This window comes from Lynx rufus, unplaced genomic scaffold (genome assembly GCF_022079265.1).
Source record: "Lynx rufus isolate CCGP_SWC_20201006 ecotype Redwood Valley unplaced genomic scaffold, mLynRuf1.p SCAF_16, whole genome shotgun sequence".
In the NCBI taxonomy this organism is placed as follows: domain Eukaryota; kingdom Metazoa; phylum Chordata; class Mammalia; order Carnivora; family Felidae; genus Lynx; species Lynx rufus.
Window position 1 is genome coordinate 2,947,507 of NW_025814830.1, and position 14,972 is coordinate 2,962,478.

General features: G+C 46.0%; 1 protein-coding gene across 2 annotated transcripts in view; it reads right to left on the reverse strand.

Annotated features, from left to right (window-relative positions):
- ZNF175 (zinc finger protein 175) overlaps positions 1 to 14,368 on the reverse strand; it is a 35,348-nt gene extending 20,980 nt beyond the window's left edge. The window contains exons 1-2 of one of the 2 annotated variants that reach the window (XM_047077467.1): positions 13,831 to 14,368; positions 9,470 to 9,730 (exon numbers count right to left, since the gene is read on the reverse strand). In XM_047077467.1, coding sequence (XP_046933423.1) covers positions 9,470 to 9,619 — 150 coding nt within the window. In that variant the 5' untranslated portion in view covers positions 9,620 to 9,730; positions 13,831 to 14,368. The remainder of the gene's footprint in view (positions 1 to 9,469; positions 9,731 to 13,830) is intronic. The other variant, XM_047077468.1, reaches the window with a different exon arrangement.
- Positions 14,369 to 14,972: the final 604 nt, after the last annotated feature.

Here is a 14,972-nt window from a genome sequence, read left to right on the forward strand (position 1 = left end):
CACCACTCCACAGTGAGTCCTGCCCCTGGGAGAGGGGAAGATAAGGTACACACCAGTCTGACTGTGGCCCCAGCGGTGGGCTGGGGACAGACATCGGGTCTCACTGCAGCCCCGCCCACCAACACAAGTTACTCCACACAGCACAGGGGAAGTGCCCTGCAGTTTGGAGCCACCACAGGGACTACCCAAAATGACAAAACAGAAGAATTCTCCTCAAAAGAAACTCCAGGAAGTAGCGACAGCTAACGAATTGATCAAAAACGATTTAAGCAATACGACGGAACAAGAATTTAGAATAATAGTCATAAAATTAATCACTGGGCTTGAAAAAAGCATAGAGGACAGCAGAGAATCTATTGCTACAGAGATCAAGGGACTAAGAAATAGTCACAAGGAGCTAAACAACGCTATAAATGAGGTGAAAAATAAAATGGAGGCGACCATAGCACGGATTGAAGAGGCAGAGGAGAGAATAGGTGAATTAGAAGACAAAATTATGGAAAAAGAGGAAGCTGAGAAAAAGATTAAAAAATCCAGGAGTATGAGGGGAGAAACAGAGAACTTCCAGAAGAAGAAGAGAGAGAAGGGGCTGAAGGTGTACTTGAACAAATCATAGCTGAGAACTTCCCTGATCTGGGGAAGGAAAAAGGCATTGAAATCCAAGAGGCGCAGAGAACTCCCTTCAGACGTGATTTCAATCGATCTTCTGCAGCATGACATATAGTGAAACTGGAAAAATACAAGGATAAAGAGAAAATTCTGAAAGCAGCTAGGGATAAACACGCTCTAACTTATAAAGGGAGACCCATAAGACTAGTGGCAGACCTATCTACTGAAACTTGGCAGGTCAGAAAGGAATGGCAGGAAATCTTCAATGTGATGAACGGGAAAAATCTGCAGTCGAGAATCCTTTACCCAGCAAGTCTGTCATTCAGAATACAAGGAAAAATAAAGGTTTTCCCAAACAAAAGCTGAAGGAATTCATCACCACTAAACCAGCCCTACAAGAGATCCTAAGGGGGACTCTGTGAGTGAAATGTTGCAAGGACCACAAAGGACCAGAGACATCACTACAAGCATGAAACCTACAGACATCACAATGACACTAAACCCATATCTTTCAATAATAACACTGAATTGTAAATGGACTAAATGCTCCAACCAAAAGACACAGGGTATCAGAATGGATAAAAAAAAAATAAGACCCATCTAATTGCTGTTTACAAGAGACTCATTTCAGACCTGAGGACACCTTCAGATTGAAAGTGAGGGGATGGAGAACTATCTATCATGCTACTGGAAGTCAAAAGAAAGCCGGAGTACCCATACTTATATCAGACAAACTGGACTTTAAATTAAAGGCTGTAACAAGAGATGAAGAAGGGCATTATATAATAATTACAGGGTCTATCCATCAGGAAGAGCTAACAATTATAAATGTCTATGCACTGAATAGGGGAGCCCCCAAATATATAAAACAATTACTCACAAACATAAGCAACCTTATTGATAAGAATGTGGTAATTGCAGGGGACTTTAACACCCCACTTACAACAATGGATAGATCATCTAGACACAGGATCAATAAAGAAACAAGGGCCCTGAACGTTACATTGGACCAGATGGACTTGACAGATACATTTAGAACTCTGTATCCCAAAGCAACAGAATATACTTTCTTCTCCAGTGCACATGGGACATTCTCCAAGATCACACACTGGGTCACAAAACAGCCCTTCATAAGTATAAAAGAATTGAGATCGTACCATGCATACTTTCAGACCACAATGCTATGAAGCTTGAAATCAACCACAGGAAAAAGTCTAGAAAACCTCCAAAAATATGGAGGTTAAAGAACACCCTACTAAAGAATGAATGGGTCAACCAGGCAATTAGAGAAAAAATTAAAAAATATACGGAAACAAACGAAAATGAAAATACAACAATCCAAACGCTTTGGGATGCAGTGAAGGCAGTCCTGAGAGCAAAATACATTGCAATCCAGGCCTATCTCAAGCAACAAGAAAAATCCCAAATATAAAATCTAACAGCACACCTAAGGGAAATAGAAGCAGAACAGCAAAGACACCCCAAACCCAGCAGAAGAGAAATAATAAAGATCAGAGCAGAAATAAACAATATAGAATCTAAAAAAACTGTAGAGCAGATCAACGAAACCAAGAGTTGGTTTTTTGAAAAAATAAACAAAATTGACAAACCTCTAGCCAGGCTTCTCAAAAAGAAAAGGGAGATGACCCAAATAGATAAAATCATGAATGAAAATGGAATTATTACAACCAATCCCTCAGAGATACAAGCAATTATCAGGGAATATTATGAAAAATTATATGCCAACAAACTGGACAACCTGGAAGAAATGGACAAATTCCTAAGCACCCACACGCTTCCAAAACTCAAACAGGAAGAAATAGAAAACTTGAACAGACCCATAACCAGCGAAGAAATTGAATCAGTTAACAAAAATCTCTCACAAATAAGAGATGGTGGTCTCCCAATAACCAACCAGATGGTTTCCCTGGGGAATTCTAACAGACATTTAAAGCAGAGATAATACCTATCCTTCTGAAGCTGTTCCAAAAAATAGAAAGGGAAGGAAAACTTCCAGACTCATTCCATGAAACCAGCATTACTTTGATTCCCAAACCAGAGACCCAGCAAAAAAAAGAGAACTACAGGCCAATATCCCTGATGAATATGGATGCAAAAATTCTCAACAAGATACTAGCAAATTGAGTTCAACAGCATATAAAAAGAATTATTCACCATGATCAAGTGGGATTCATTCCTGGGCTACAAGGCTGGTTCAACATTCACAAATCAATGTGATACGTTACATGAATAAAAGAAAAGATAAGAACCATATGATCCCATCAATCGATGCAGAAAAAGCATTTGACAAAATTCAGCATCCTTTTTTTTTTTTTTTTTCAACGTTTATTTATTTTTGGGACAGAGAGAGACAGAGCATGAACGGGGGAGGGGCAGAGAGAGAGGGAGACACAGAATCGGAAACAGGCTCCAGGCTCTGAGCCATCAGCCCAGAGCCCGACGCGGGGCTCGAACTCACGGACCGCGAGATCGTGACCTGGCTGAAGTCGGACGCTTAACCGACTGCGCCACCCAGGCGCCCCCAGCATCCTTTCTTAATAAAAACCCTTGAGAAAGTCGGGATAAAAGGAACATACTTAAACATCGTAAAAGTCATTTATGAAAAGCCCTCAGCTAATACCATCCTCAATGGAGAAAAACTCAGAGCTTTCTCCCTGAGATCAGGAACACGACAGGGATGTCCACTCTCACCGCTGTTGTTTAACATAGTGTTGGAAGTGCTAGCATCAGCAGTCAGACAACAAAAGGAAATCAAAGGCATCAAAATTGTCAAAGATGAAGTTAAGCTTTCACTTTTTGCAGATGACATGATATTATACGTGGAAAACCCGACAGACTCCACCAGAAGTCTGCTAGAACTGATACATGAATTCAGCAAAGTCGCAGGATACAAAATCAATGTACAGAAATCAGTTACATTCTTATACACTAATAATGAAGCAACAGAAAGACAAAGAAACTGATCCCATCCACAAGTGCACCAAGAATCATAAAATACCTAGGAATTAACCTAAGATGTAAAAGATCTATATGCTGAAAACTATAGAAAGCTTATGAAAGAAACTGAAGAAGATACAAAAAAATGGAAAAGCATTCCATGCTCATGGGTTGGAAGAATAAATACTGTCAAAATGTCAATACTAGCCAAAGCTATCTACACATTCAATACAATCCCAATAAAACTGCACCAGCATTCTTCTCAAAGCTAGAACAAGCAATCCTAAAATTCATATGGAACCACAAAAGGCCCCGAATAGCCAAAGTAATTTTGAAGAAGAAGACCAAAGCGGGAGGCATCACAATCCCAGACTTCAGCCTCTACTACAAAGCTGTAATCATCAAGACAGCATGGTATTGGCACAAAAACAGACACATAGACCAATGGAATAGAATAGAAACCCCAGAACTAGACCCACAAACGTATGGCCAACTAATCTTTGACAAAGCAGGAAAGAACATCCAATGGAAAAAAGACAGTCTCTTTAACACATGGTGCTGGGAGAACTGGACAGCAACATGCAGGAGGATGAAACTAGACCACTTTCTTACACCATTGACAAAAATAAACTCAAATGGATAAAGGACCTGAATGTGAGCCAGGAAACCATCAAAATCCTAGAGGAGAAAGCAGGAAAAAACCTCTCTGACCTCAGCCACAGCAATTTCTTACTTGACACATCCCTAAAGGCAAGCGAATTAAAAGTAAAAATGAACTACTGGGACCTCATGAAGATAAAAAGCTTCTGCACAGCAAAGGAAACAATCAACAAAACTAAAAGGCAACTGATGGAATGGGAAAAGATATTTGCAAATGACATATTGGACAAAGGGCTAGTATCCAAAACTTATAAAGAACTCACCAAACTCCACACCTGAAAAACAAATAATCCAGTGAAGAAATGGGCAGAAGACATGAATAGACACTTCTCTAAAGACGACATCCAGATGGCCAACAGGCACATGAAAAGATGCTCAACGTCGCTCCTCATCAGGGAAATACAAATCAAAACCACACTGAGATACCACCTCATGCCGGTCAGAGTGGCTAAAATGAACAAATCAGGAGACTATAGATGCTGGCGAGGATGTGGAGAAACGGGAACCCTCCTGCACTGTCGGTAGGAATGCAAACTGGTGCAGCCGCTCTGGAAAACAGTGTGGAGGTTCCTGAAAATGTTAAAAATAGATCTACCCTATGACCCAGCTGTAGCACTGCTAGGAATTTACCCAAGGGATACAGGAGTGCTGATGCATAAGGGCACTTGTACCCCAATGTTTATAGCAGCACTCTCAACAATAGCCAAATTATAGAAAGAGCCTAAATGTCCATTAACTGACGAATGGATAAAGAAGATGTGGTTTATATATACAATGGAATATTACTTGGCAATGAGAAAGAATGAAATCTGGCCCTTTGTAGCAACGTGGATGGAACTGGAGAGTGTTATGCTAAGTGAAATAAGTCAGGCAGAGAAAGACAGATACCATATGTTTTCACTCTTATGTGGATCCTGAGAAACTTAACAGGAACCCATGGGGGAGGGGAAGGGAAAAAAAAAAAAAAAGAGGTTAGAGTGGGAGAGAGCCAAAGCATAAGAGACTGTTAAAAACTGAGAATAAACTGAGGGTTGATGGGGGGGGAGGGGAGGGTGGGCGATGGGCATTGAGGAGGGCACCTGTCGGGATGAGCACTGGGTGTTGTATGGAAACCAATTTGACAATAACTTTCATGTAAAAAGACAAAAACAAAACAAAAAAACAAAAAGACAGTAACAAGTGTTGGCAAGGATGTGGAGACCAAAGGACCTTCACGCACTGTGGGTAGAAATGTAAATGGGTGCAGCCACTGTGGAAAACAGCATGAAGGGTCCCCTAAAAATTAAAAATAGAAACACCACACAATCCAGTATTTCCGCTACTGGATATTTACCCAAAGAAAATGGAAACACTGACTTGAAAAGGTTAGGACTTGTCGAAGTCCTAACCCCCAGTACCTCAGAGTGTGCCTGTATTTGGAGACACAGTCTTTTAAGAGGTAACCTATGTTTATTGCAGCATTATTAACACCAGCCAAGATATGGAAGCAACCTAAGTATCTATCAACAGGTGAACGGATAAAGAAGATGCGGTGTGCGTATAAATGTTAGACATACGTGTGTGTATATACCGTGTATAGACCGGGAGGGTCTTGTGCTAAGTGAAATAAGTCAGAGACGAATACCGTATGATTTCACCTGTATGTGGAATCTAAAAAACAAAACGAATAAACAAGCAAAGCAGAAACAGACCCATAAACAGAGAACCAGTGGTTGCCGAAGGGGAGGAGGATGGGGAGATGGGCAAAGGTGGGGAGTGGGGAGTACAGGCTTCCAGCTATGGAACCAGTGAGTCTCAAGGATAAAAGATACAGCATAGCGAACACTTGTGGTGACAGATGATAGCACTTGTCAATTTAATATGTTGTACGCTTGTTACCAACGTAACATTGTGTCACTACACTCCAATTTAAAAAGACCAATAAAGCAACAACGTAAAAAATACAAATTAAAGCAGCCGTGGCATCTATTTATTTTTGATCAGATTAACAGGCTTAAAAAGTAGAGAATAACAACACAATATTGGCAGAAGCCGAGGGAAGACCACGATGAAAAGACTATGCGAATGTTGCTGGCAAATAGCCTAAGACGAACAGAAGCTGAGTGAAAATCTGAATTAGCAACGGGAGGATCTACTGAAACGGCAAAACGAAAACCAGGGCAAGCCGGCAAAATTATTTTCATCATCTAAAAGGAAATGAGCCGATATGAAGTAACGTGTCATAACACCCACTTGAACACGCTTTCAATCCTGCTCTTAACAGTTCAACACACATCAAGGCAAAAGGAAAGGCATTTACCTACGATGTACTGTTTGTCACCGTTTATGGGCTTAACTGTGTCTCCCCTCCAAGCTCCCCGCACCCAAGAAAATTCTTATGGCCAAGTCCTAACCCCCAGTACCATGGAGACATGGTCTTTTAAAAGCCTGGGTGTCTCAAGGGGCGCCTGGGTGGCGCAGTCGGTTAAGCGTCCGACTTCAGCCAGGTCACGATCTCGCGGTCCGTGAGTTCGAGCCCCGCGTCGGGCTCTGGGCTGATGGCTCAGAGCCTGGAGCCTGCTTCCGATTCTGTGTCTCCCTCTCTCTCTGCCCCTCCCCCGTTCATGCTCTGTCTCTCTCTGTCTCAAAAATAAATAAAAAAGGTTAAAAAAAATTAAAAAAAAAAAAAATAAAAGCCTGGGTGTCTCAGTTGGTTGTCTGTCTGTCTGACTTTGGCTCAGGTCATGATCTCGTGGTTTGTGGGTTCAGAGCCTGGAACCTGCTACGGATTCTGCGTACGTGTGTGTGTCTCTCTCTCTCTCTCTCTCTGCCCCACCCTCCTCTGCTCACACTGTCTCTACCTCTCTCTCAAAAATAAAGAAACAGTCAAAAAAATAAATAAAAGAGGTAACCAAGTTAAAATGAGGTCAGTAGAGTGGGCTCTGATCCTGTATGACTGGGGGTCCTGATAAAAGATTAAGGGGCACCTGGGTGGCTCAGCTGGTTAAGCCGCTAGTTTAGCAGCTGACTTGACTTCAGCTCAGGTCTCAATCTCAGTTCATGAAATCGAGCTCCTCCCCAGTGAGGAGCCTGCTTTGGATCCTCTCTCCCTCTCTCAAAATAAATAAGTAAACATTAAGGGAAAAAAAGAAAAAAGAAAAAAAAAAAAAAAAGGAAAGGAAATGAGACACAGACCCCCACAGAGGGCAGATCACACGAGGACAGTCAGAAGCCATCCATCTACAAGCCAGGGAGAGAGGCCTCAGAAGGAAGAACCCTGCTGACGTCTTGACTTTGCATTTCCAGCCCCTGGAATCATGAGAAAATACATTTCTGTTGTTTATGCCACCCAGGCTGTAGCACTTCGTGACGGCAGCCCAAGCAAACTAACACAGTCACACAACAAAGATCTTGGACAGTTCTGGGTGAATTTTGGGTGTTTTACCTTTTCATTTTTGGCATGCCTTTTACGGGGGCACCTGGGTGGCTCAGTAGGTTAAGCGTCTGACTCCTGATTTCAGGTCATGACTTCACAGTTTGGGAGTTCAAGCCCCACAGCAGGCTCTGTGTGGACAGTGCAGAGCCTGCTTGGGATTCTCTGTCTTCCTCTCTCTGCCCCTTCCCTGCTCATGCTCTCACTCTCAAAAAGAAATAAACATTTTAAGTTTTTATTTATGTATTTGAGAGAGAGACAGTGCAAACGGGAGGGGCAGGGAGAGAGCAGAGAGAGAGCCAAAGAATCAGAAGCAGGCTCCAGGCTCTGAGCTGTCAGCACAGAGCCCGATGAGGGGCTCAAACCCTGGAACCCCGACATCATGACCTCAGTCGAAGTCAGATATTTAACGGACGGAGCCACCCAGGTCCCCCCAAAAATAAACATTTAAAAAAAAATTTTTTTTTCAACGTTTATTTATTTTTGGGACAGAGAGAGACAGAGCATGAACGGGGGAGGGGCAGAGAGAGAGGGAGACACAGAATCGGAAACAGGCTCCAGGCTCTGAGCCATCAGCCCAGAGCCTGACGCGGGGCTCGAACTCACGGACCGCGAGATCGTGACCTGGCTGAAGTCGGACGCTTAACCGACTGAGCCACCCAGGCGCCCCAAAAAATAAACATTTTTAAAAAAAAAAGAATGACTTTTAAATATCTGCGGCAATATCTTTTAATTTTTAAATGATTTTTACTCGGCATTTATTTTTAATAGTTTTAATGTTCTTCGATGTTTTCTAGTATCAAATGTTTCTGTCAGGTGGAGTGGATTTTAAACATAATTGAAATATATAATCTTCTCACAGTATGTTGGTTCACAGTGGTAATAACCCATGCATTTACTATACTTAAAAAACAGGACATCTCTCTGTAACTGATTATAAACCCATCACAAGGCAGTGACACACGGTTTATTATTATGGCCATCCATTACTGTTTTAAAACACACAATGTCATGGGGCGCCTGGGTGGCTCAGCTGGTTAAGCGGCCGACTTCGGCTCAGGTCATGATCTCGCGGTCCGTGAGTTCAAGCCCCGCGTCGGGCTCTGGGCTGATGGCTCAGAGCCTGGAGCCTGTTTCGGATTCTGTGTCTCCCTCTCTCTCTGACCCTCCCCCGTTCATGCTCTGTCTGTCTCAAAAATAAATAAACGTTAAAAAAAAAATTAAAAAGAAAAAACACACCCAATGTCTTTAAATACACAGACTAACTTGTAATTTAGGAAGTCCTGAGTATACCCAAGAATCTTTCTTTCTTATTTCCATATATTAAATATTAATATCTGGGGCAACTTAGAAACACTATTCTCTGGCATTTTTATTCACCTTGAAAACAGGAAAACCCACACGTGTCCTTCGAAGGCAGTTCTCGCTCCAGTATCCTATGTTCCTGTGACCCGTGCGGAGACGGGAAACCAAGCAAACCCCTGCCAGCAGGTAAAGACAAGTCAGGTAGGGGGCAAGCGGCTGAGAACATGCGGACACACCCAGTGGTGGATGAAGTTTCGCATTTCCCTGCCAGTGGCTGGGGCTTCTCACCCGCATCAGGAGCTACCTTTTCCTCTTCCTCTGCCCCAGGGCCAAGCCTCCCCTCCATCAGCCCGGTTTGGTTTCCTCTACGATACAGACGGCCTGTGAACGAGGGGACATCAGCCCCCGCGGCCCGCTCTCTGCAGGCGGAGGCACATGGTCTGAGCGACACAAAGTCCAGAATCTGCTGCTTTCTGTATCGGCCCTCAATTTCTGGAAACTGTCCCTGGAGTGGCTCCTGCTTACCTCGCATGGTCCATCCTGCTCCTCTGAACCCAGGGCCTGGGACCTCTGGGACAAATCCTCGCCAGCAGTCATGTCTCCTCTGGGCTTCACTTCTCGGTCTCTCTTGTGGGCAAGTCCTTTCTTCCCGGGAGCCCAAAGCTGGGTGGGCATCTGGAGGCTTCAGTCAGAGCCGCGGGGGAGAGTCTGGCTGGGCTTCTAAGGAGACCAACAGTGTCACTGGTGTGGTCTGATCCGGGGGCTCTGCAGAGCCACCGGGAAGTCCTGGAGAGGGAACACCCACACAGTCATTCATCGAACATTTGCTCCATGCAAGTATTTTCGAGAGTCCTTCGGGGAAGGCCACTGTGCTAGACACAATTTTTTTTTTAATGTTTATTTATTTATTTTGAGAAAGAGAGAGAAACAGAATCCCAAGCAGGCTCCAAGCTGTCAGCACAGAGCCTGATGCGGGGCTCGATCCCACGACCCTGGGATCATGACCTGAGCCACGCTTAACTGACTGAGCCACCCAGGTGCCCCTATGCTAGATACTATTGATGTGGGATCATAAGGCAAGCTAACATCCGCAACCCCCACCCCACCAGGTGGGATACATGTGATATCCCTCAGGCACTCGTGGCTGCCCAAGAACAAAGGAAAAGGGAAAACGAATGGTTAACTGACCTGGTTAACTGACCAAGGTCACAGTCAAGCAGGACAGGAATCCCGTGGGTTTACAGAAGTCTTGGTAAATTACAAGAAAAAGACAATTTTATCAATAGCCTAACCTCCAGAAACCCAGACTCAGTCTCCTGGAGCCTTAACATCACCCTCCCCTGCATAAAGATGTGGGGAACAAAGGCAAGAAGGAAACGGTAAATAAGATTAAATTTCCTTATAACCTGCAGTGCATAGAGGCCAGAGTGAAACATTCCTCCCAGAACTCCCTACAGTCTTAATGTTAATGCTTTGCTAGAGAAAAAACAACTTTAGCTTAACAACAGCTAGGCTTCTAGTATCTTATGAGTCTTCTTTTCTTTAGCACATGAAAATCGTTTTTGGAAACCTCCCTTTTGCCTTTCCCTCCCCCAACTCCATAGTATATAACCAGTCACCTGTCACAGCCCCAGTGAGGCTCTTTCTGCCCACGGGTCCTGTTCCCATGCTTTAATAAAATCACCATTGTGTATCAAAGACATCTGTCTCAAGATTTTTTTTTTAACGTTTATTTTTGAGAGAGAGAGAGAGAGAGAGAGAGAACACGTGCATGCACGCACCAGTGGGGGAGGGGCAGAGAGAGAGAAAGAGGGAGACACAGAATCCGCAGCAGGCTGCAGGCTTTGAGCTGTCAGCACTGAGCCCGACGCGGGAAACCGGGAGACCACGACCTGAGCCGAAGTCAGACGCTCAACCAAATGAGCCACGCAGGCGCCGCTGAAGATTTCTTGGCCGTCAGCTCTGAACCCCCACCACCACTCCAAAACCCCACTGCTATGGAATAAAAGCTCAGAAGATCCCAGGTTTTTTTTTTTTTTAACGTTTATTTTTGAGACAGAGAGAGACAGAGCATGAATGGGGGGAGAGTCAGAGAGAGAGGGAGACACAGAATCGGAAGCAGGCTCCAGGCTCTGATCTGTCAGCACAGAGCCCGACGCGGGGCTCGAACTCCCGGACCGCGAGATCATGACCTGAGCCGAAGTCGGACGCTTAACCGACTGAGCCACCCAGGCGCCCCAAGATCCTAATCACAGTAAGAGTTTGCTCTAGAGGACGGTTGAATTGTAGCTCTGCCACCTTTTAGCTGTGAGAATATGAAGATGTTACTTTAACTGCAATTTCCAAAATGGAAATGCAAGTTTTTATCACAGGCGACGGGAAACTGGTACATGCTGATGAGGCTTACGACGCCTCCAGCACCTGCGCGGCATGCGGTGAACGCTGGATAAAAATCAGCAAGTAAGGGGCGCCTGGATGGCGCAGTCGGTTAAGCGTCCGACTTCAGCCAGGTCACGATCTCGCGGTCCGTGAGTTCGAGCCCCGCATCAGGGTCTGTGCTGACAGCTCGGAGCCTGGAGCCTGTTTCTGATTCTGTGTCTCCCTCTCTCTCTGCCCCTCCCCCGCTCATGCTCTGTCTCTCTTTGTCTCTCAAAAATAAATAAAGATTAAAAAAATATTAAAAAAAAAATCAGCAAGTAAGGTTATCAGGTACCTGGTTCTACTTGCATGTAACCCTGTCAACTAAACACTACCATCACGATTATACCCATTTTGTGGATGAGGAAACTGATGCTGAGTGCCGTTACATAATTTGCCTTGCGGTCACTCAGTCCGCAGAAGGAACGAAAGAGAACCAGACTTTCCTCCGCCTCCTTTTTTTTTTTTTTAACATATATTTTTCTTTTTTTAAAAAAATTTTTTTTCAACGTTTATTTATTTTTGGGACAGAGAGAGACAGAGCATGAACGGAGGAGGGGCAGAGAGAGAGGGAGACACAGAATCGGAAACAGGGTCCAGGCTCCGAGCCATCAGCCCAGAGCCCGACGCGGGGCTCGAACTCACGGACCGTGAGATCGTGACCTGGCTGAAGTCGGACGCTTAACCGACTGCGCCACCCAGGCGCCCCTAACATATATTTTTCAATGTTTATTTATATTTGAGAGAGAGAGGGAGGCAGAGAGTGAGCGGGGAAGGGGGCAGAGAGAGAGGGAGACACAGAATCCGAAGCAGGATCCAGGCTCCGAGCTGTCAGCACAGAGGCCGACTCGGGGCTCAAACTCACCAACCGTGAGATAATGACCCGAGCCGAAGTCAGATGCTTAGCCGACTGAGCGCCCCAGGTGCCCCTCTCTTGTGCCTCCTAAATTGCACACAGCTGCCTCTGTCCCACGTGGTCCCCTACGCGGTCAGCTTCCATAAACACCATCCATCTCTAGCTCCCGTTGCCTTCAGAGAGCTGAGGCTTTGAGCCAGCCACGCTGGTGTGTCTAAGCTTCTGGACATTTCCGTGCCCATCCATAACACCCTAGACAGCCCGGACTTTTCTTTTTTTTTTTTTTTTTTTAATTTTTTTTTTCAACGTTTATTTATTTATTTGGGACAGAGAGAGACAGAGCATGAACGGGGGAGGGGCAGAGAGAGAGGGAGACACAGAATCGGAAACAGGCTCCAGGCTCCGAGCCATCAGCCCAGAGCCCGACGCGGGGCTCGAACTCCCGGACCGCGAGATCGTGACCTGGCTGAAGTCGGATGCTTAACCGACTGCGCCACCCAGGCGCCCCAGCCCGGACTTTTCTAACAAAGATAAGACTTAAATTTATTGTACTTATGGGGCGCCTGAGTGGCTCAGGCGGTTAAGCGCCTGACTCTTGGGTTTCGGTTCAGGTCATGATCTCAATGTTTTTGCGTTCGAGCCCAGCATCCGGCTACACGCTGACCGAGCAGAGCCTGCTTGGGATTCTCTCTCCGCCCCTCCCCTGCTTGCTCTCTACCTCTCCCTCCCAAAATAAAGTAAGTTTACTGCACTTCACCCCTACCTTCACCCCAAAACCTGCAGACATGCATCAGGACCCCGATCACCTACCATGTCTTGACAATACATAATAAATTGCCTTCCAACGCCACACCCAAATGCAGTCATGACAGCAAGGACCTCCAGAAATCCCCGAAGAGTGAACCACAGGATGGCCAGAAGGTCGCCTAATGCCTCCCCCGACACAACACGGTCACAGCCAGGCTCCACAGGCTGCCAAGAAATGTCTCTCTCCCAGGGACTGAGTTGCACAGGACCCGGAATAATCCCCAACACCGGCTTCCAATTAATGCATCCCAACAGGAGATCCTCATCCATCTGTTCCACTGCCAATTTCTGACCCTGATCACGTCCACAGGGCCCTAAGGAGAAACCTTGGAAACCCCCATAACATTCCCTAGGCCTCCAGTCGATAGGGTCCCATAAGCTACCCTCAGCGCCCCACTCTACTGGTTTCTATAGGTCCCCAAGTACACTGGTCCCCGATGTTACAATGGGACCCTCCAAGTCCCCCAATCCCTGAAGCCGCTTGCCCCTGCATCAATCACTGCCTCCAGGGAGTCACTCCCCCAGCGTCCCCAGTGCCACCTGAGGCCCGTCCAAGAAGCCAGTTCGCCGTCCTCAAATGAACGACTGTCAAGGACCAACAGTATAAAAGTTGGTATTAAAACACACTTGGAATCTAAGTTCCCCCCAAATACTTACACACACGGAAAACACGCAAAGACTGACAATGACCGAGCCAATCACCCAACTGAGATTAGCAGCCGCCGCCTACCCCACAGCTCCCGTCACTAAAGACCCCATCACTCGCAGACCCTCGCCACTCGTCCCCCGAGCCCGTCACACTCACCGCAAGCCGAGTTCCCCTCATTGGCCCCACAGGACGTCCACTGCTGACATCCTAAATCACCGCAGCGTCCCACGCAGGCGACGGACAGGTTAGACCCAGTTAACAACCTAAGCGAAATGGCCGCGCTGGGCCACTTCCGGCCTGGGTTCGATTCCCGTGGGCGTTTCTTGGCGCGCCGGGGATTGAATGGTGCGCAGGCTCAGTAGAAGCCGTGAGGCCACGCCCTGCCAGTAGTTATCATGGCGTACTACAGTCTATTCGGCGGGTCGTCTTCTTACAGCGGTTGTCAAGGGAAGGACATGGCCGCGTCCATGAGGATTATGATACCGGAGGCCGCCATTTTCCAAAGACTTCCATTCCGTACAGCCAGGGAGGGCGTTTGCAACCTCACCAAGTCTTGGGATCCATCCCACCTTGGCAGATGTATTACTTACTTGTTTGTATATGTATTTCTACGAGAAACTGGCATTGTATATCCCGAAAAATGCCTTTTCTTTGTATTTTCACACTGATTTAAAACTCCACACTCAGGAGGTGCCTGGCTGGCTCAGTTGGTGGAGCATGCGACTCTTGATCTCTGGGTTGTGAGTTGCAGTCCCACACTGGGTGTAGAGTTTACTTAAAAATAAAATCTTTTTTTTTTTTTCAACGTTTATTTATTTTTGGGACAGAGAGAGACAGAGCATGAACGGGGGAGGGGCAGAGAGAGAGGGAGACACAGAATCGGAGACAGGCTCCAGGCTCTGAGCCATCAGCCCAGAGCCCGACGCGGGGCTCGAACTCACGGACCGCGAGATCGTGACCTGGCTGAAGTCGGACGCTCAACCGACTGCGCCACCCAGGCGCCCCAACTTAAAAATAAAATCTTAAGAAATAAACAATTTTAAAGAAAGCTTTAAAAAATGAAAAATAAATGCTCAAAATCCAGGTGTTCTGCTCCCTCTTCCCTACCACAACTCACCCTGCAACAGAGATGCTAATGGTGAGAGGCAAATGGGATCCCAGAGGGTGTTGAGTCTGGCACTCAAACTCTCCATCCGTCACCAGATTCCCCTGGAGGCAGCTGGGACCCCAGGCTCTGAGGACTGGGTAGGCTGGGGGCTTGCTTCTCAAGGGTCCAGCTTAGTCTGGCAGGAGTTGCT